General features: G+C 60.1%; 1 protein-coding gene across 1 annotated transcript in view; it reads left to right on the top strand.

Moving 5' to 3' along the window:
* Positions 1-3,705, top strand: part of TJP1 (tight junction protein 1) — a 58,449-nt gene that overhangs the window by 41,265 nt on the left and 13,479 nt on the right. The window contains 5 exon segments of the mRNA XM_025043524.1: positions 436-514; positions 634-796; positions 1,536-1,886; positions 3,057-3,703; position 3,705. The exon segment at position 3,705 is cut by the window's right edge and continues 234 nt beyond it. Of these exon segments, the coding sequence (XP_024899292.1) occupies positions 436-514; positions 634-796; positions 1,536-1,886; positions 3,057-3,703; position 3,705 (1,241 nt within the window).

The following is a 3,705-nucleotide window of genomic DNA, read 5'->3' as shown; positions in this document are numbered from 1 at the left end:
CGTTAGGATGGTAGGTATCGTTGCGTTGGGTCGCTCGGTGCACTGTGTGACTGAGAAGAGGTGGCTGTCATCTGAGCCAGGCTCGGCCTCTCCCACCCCCTTCCGTTCGAGTGCATTTTACCCGAATGGTCAGATCCTGAGAGCGCTCAGCTCACGTCGATGTCCCGAGCTAGTGACTCTGATCTAGTTGCTATGGAGGTTCCTTTTCGCAGGGTCCGACTCAGTCTTGTACGTCGCCTGCGAGCCCTCGAGAAGTCATCCTGAGGCCGCCTTGGCGTTAGGCATGTGGCATGGTGTGGCTCAGGGCCACCCAGGGTCCTCGCTCACTTGTGTATGTTGTACCGTGGCAAGAGCCGGGTGGGCCGTGAGTTCCGGCTGCCCTTTCCCCGAGGCCTTGAGTGTCCCCCGGCCAGCTCCGGGGTCACCGTCTTCCAGGAGCCGGCCAGACAGAGAGGGCAGAGCGGGAGCGGGACGCGTTCCGCAGCAGCTTTCGTGGAGACGAGAAGCCATTCGGGTGGGTAGACGGTGCTGTAACGGGGGCCGAGCCCTGGGGCTCACTGTCCCGCACCCCACAGGCGCCCTGTGGGACACCAGGGCCACCAGGGCCGGGCACGGCCTGGGCTTCCGTGTCAGGAAGGCGCACTCGGCGCCGTCGGCCCCCCTAGTGCCAGCTCCGCCCAGGCAGCTCGGGCAAGGGTCCGTGCCCCAGCCCCCACCGGAGCGGGGCGGCGACTGCATCCGGATACCGGGTCCCCCAGCTTTCGTGCCTCATGGGGCCCGGAGCCCAGGCTCCCCCGTCAGACCGCCCCGTTGAACCCTGACACGGGTTTCAGTGGTGACCAGTGACAGCACCCTTTCCGTGAGAGGCTCCTCGCGCCTTCCTGGTCCGCTGCCAGGCGACACAGGCCGTTCATGCCCGCAGCTCCCAGCCCCCGTGAGGGACGCGGGGCTGCCCTTCCCCCTCGCTGTCGGCGGAAACGAGGGAGGACGTCCTCGAGTTAAGGAGGCAGCCCGCACTCAGGTGCTGCTTCTCCCTTGTGTTTTACGGAAGCTTTTGGGCCGAGTGCCAACCTTTTTAAGAAGCTATGTCTGTCACGTCCGCGCATGCGCGCTCGCTCAGCCTGGCCCGTGGCGTTGGTTTCCGGGGTGGTTCGCGCGCGCGCTGCTGTCACTGTCCCCGTGTCCTGGGCTTGGTCTGGTGGCCTTCTCCCTCCTCACCTTGCTTCGCGTTGACCGGCTAGCGACTGGCTAGGTGTTGAACCCAAGGGGTGCCAGGGTCCCTTCACTGTCTTCTGGGGCCGGAGCCGGGCCCAGCGTGGGCCTGACCGGCCAGCGTCCTCGTCACCCAAGCCCGTCGCATCTCACAGGGTACTCCGTGTGTCTGCATGTGTGCTTGGCCTTTCCTCACCAGAGGTTTCGAGAAATAGATGTGATTTCTTCAAAGGAAAATATGCTTTGCGCTCTCTCCTTTTAAATGAAGGCCACCTCTTAAAGAACTATTGAATAAATCTTTAATTTACTTTTATTTGACCCAGGCGGACGGTGCTACAAGTGATGACCTTGATTTGCATGACGATCGTCTGTCCTACCTGTCAGCCCCAGGTAGTGAATACTCAATGTATAGCACGGACAGTAGACACACTTCTGACTATGAAGACACAGATACAGAAGGCGGGGCCTACACTGATCAAGAACTAGACGAAACTCTTAACGATGAGGTTGGGACTCCACCGGAGTCTGCCATTACACGGTCCTCTGAGCCCGTGACAGAGGACTCCTCTGGGATGCACCACGAGAGCCAGACACACCCTCCTTACCCACCACAGGCGCAGCCACAGCCAGCCCATAGAGTAGACTCCCCCGGACTTAAAACAGCCTCTCAACAGGTAAGCAGCCAGCAGCGGCGCTTCGCAGTCAGAGGTGCCTCGTCCAGTGTCGCAGAATGTGCTGATGGAGTTAAATGTGTTCTGTCCTTTCTCCAGGTTAAGAGTTAATTTTTAATTTCACGTTGAGGATACCAAGACTTCGTTCTAGGCCTCGCGTGCTCATCTCGCGCAGGCGTGCTGTGCTTTCGTTTGCTCATAGGGCCTGAAGTCACAGGGTTGGTGTTCACGCTTAGAGTGCACGCCTGCCAACCACGCACACGGCGGTGGGAGGCCAGCGGTGAACAGGAAGCACCGCACTTAGAGCGTTCTAAACGCTTCACGGAAGGCGGAAGCCTCGTGTCCAGCCCCTTACCTTTTGCCCGAAACACACCCAGCACCGTCAGCCTCCATCGCTAGTCACAGTGTGTAGATTTCACTGCCGTCACACTGCGGGGGGGAGGCCGCCCCTGCCCCCGCCCCCCGCGCCTGTCCCCGCTCACTCAGCGCAAGCTGACTCTGTACGAACGCCACGTGCTGAGGCAGCTCACGTGACGCTAAGCGATCCGGGGGCGCCCCTGTCGCATGCGGCCCCACCACAGGTTCCCGTGCTCTCCGCTGCCCCTCGGTCCGGCACGTGACCAGTGGCTCCCCCTTGGCGTCCCCGCGCTTCGTGGCTGTGGGCGTGCGCACCGTAGCGCTTCTGGGTCGCTACAGGTCGTGCGGCTCTGTGGCTTGCATGGCTTCCAGGGGCATCTGGTCATTTGAGAACAGTCCTTTTCATTGGGATTTGTGCTTGATATTTTTATTTTTGGTTTTGGTTTTCAGTATCTTCCAGAATTCCTTACTATGTAGTGGAGCCCCATCACGAAATATTTTCATGTTTTAGAAATCACGGTGTCCATAAATTTTCTTAATGATTTTTATTTTCAGTGTCCAAATTGAGTGGAATCAGTAGTTCAGTGCATTAGTTTTCTACTAAATTTAATAATTACCTTTAACTCAATTTTAATTTAGCACATGCTAGAACGTAAAAGCTCCTATTCCCGTTATAAATTGTGAGCTGTCGCTTAAACTGGCTGTCTCTAGTGATGAATGGTAGAACAGACGTTTTCATAGTACATCAGTTTTGTCTGTTACAGCAGACTAGAACCTAAAGCAAGCCCCACGTTCTCACCGTGACTTCTCGTACAGGTGTACAGGAAGGACCCCTGTCCCGAGGACATGACGAGGCAGACCCTCGTTCTGAAGCAGCCGGCCGGCGGCCACGCCGGGCAGAGGCCAGACAAGGGGCCCCGCGTGAGCTATGACGCCGCCCCCCAGCACGTGGCAGAGCAGGCCGCCCGGGGCCTGGAGCAGCCGCCGTACAGATACGACGCCTCGGGCTGTGCGGACCAGCTTTCCCAGAGCCTGGGCCCGCGCCTGCGCTACGAGGAGCGTGTCCCCGCTTACGAGGACCACGTCCCCGCCTACGAGGAGCGCTGGGTGTACCACGACGACAGGCAGCCCCCGCCGCCTCGGCCAGCCTTCGAGAGTCAGCCCCCGCGAGACCTCGACGCCAGGCAGCACCCCGACGAGCCCTCGGAGCGAGGGTACTTCCCCCGGTTTGAGGAGCCAGCCCCTCTGTCCTACGACAGCCGGCCGCGCTACGACCAGCCACCGAGGACCTCCACCCTACGACACGAGGAGCCACCAGCTCCGGGGTACGACCTGCACCACAGATACCGGGCAGAGGCGCAGCCCTACGCCTCGGCGGGCCCTCGGGCGTCCGAGCCCAAGCAGTATTACGACCAGTACGTGCGCAGTTACGAGCAGGTGCCGGCCCAGGCCTTCGGCCCCGCGG

The sequence above is a fragment of the Pteropus alecto genome, unplaced genomic scaffold (genome assembly GCF_000325575.1).
Source record: "Pteropus alecto unplaced genomic scaffold, ASM32557v1 scaffold102, whole genome shotgun sequence".
NCBI lineage: Eukaryota > Metazoa > Chordata > Mammalia > Chiroptera > Pteropodidae > Pteropus > Pteropus alecto.
This window is presented reverse-complemented; position numbering and strand designations above follow the sequence as displayed.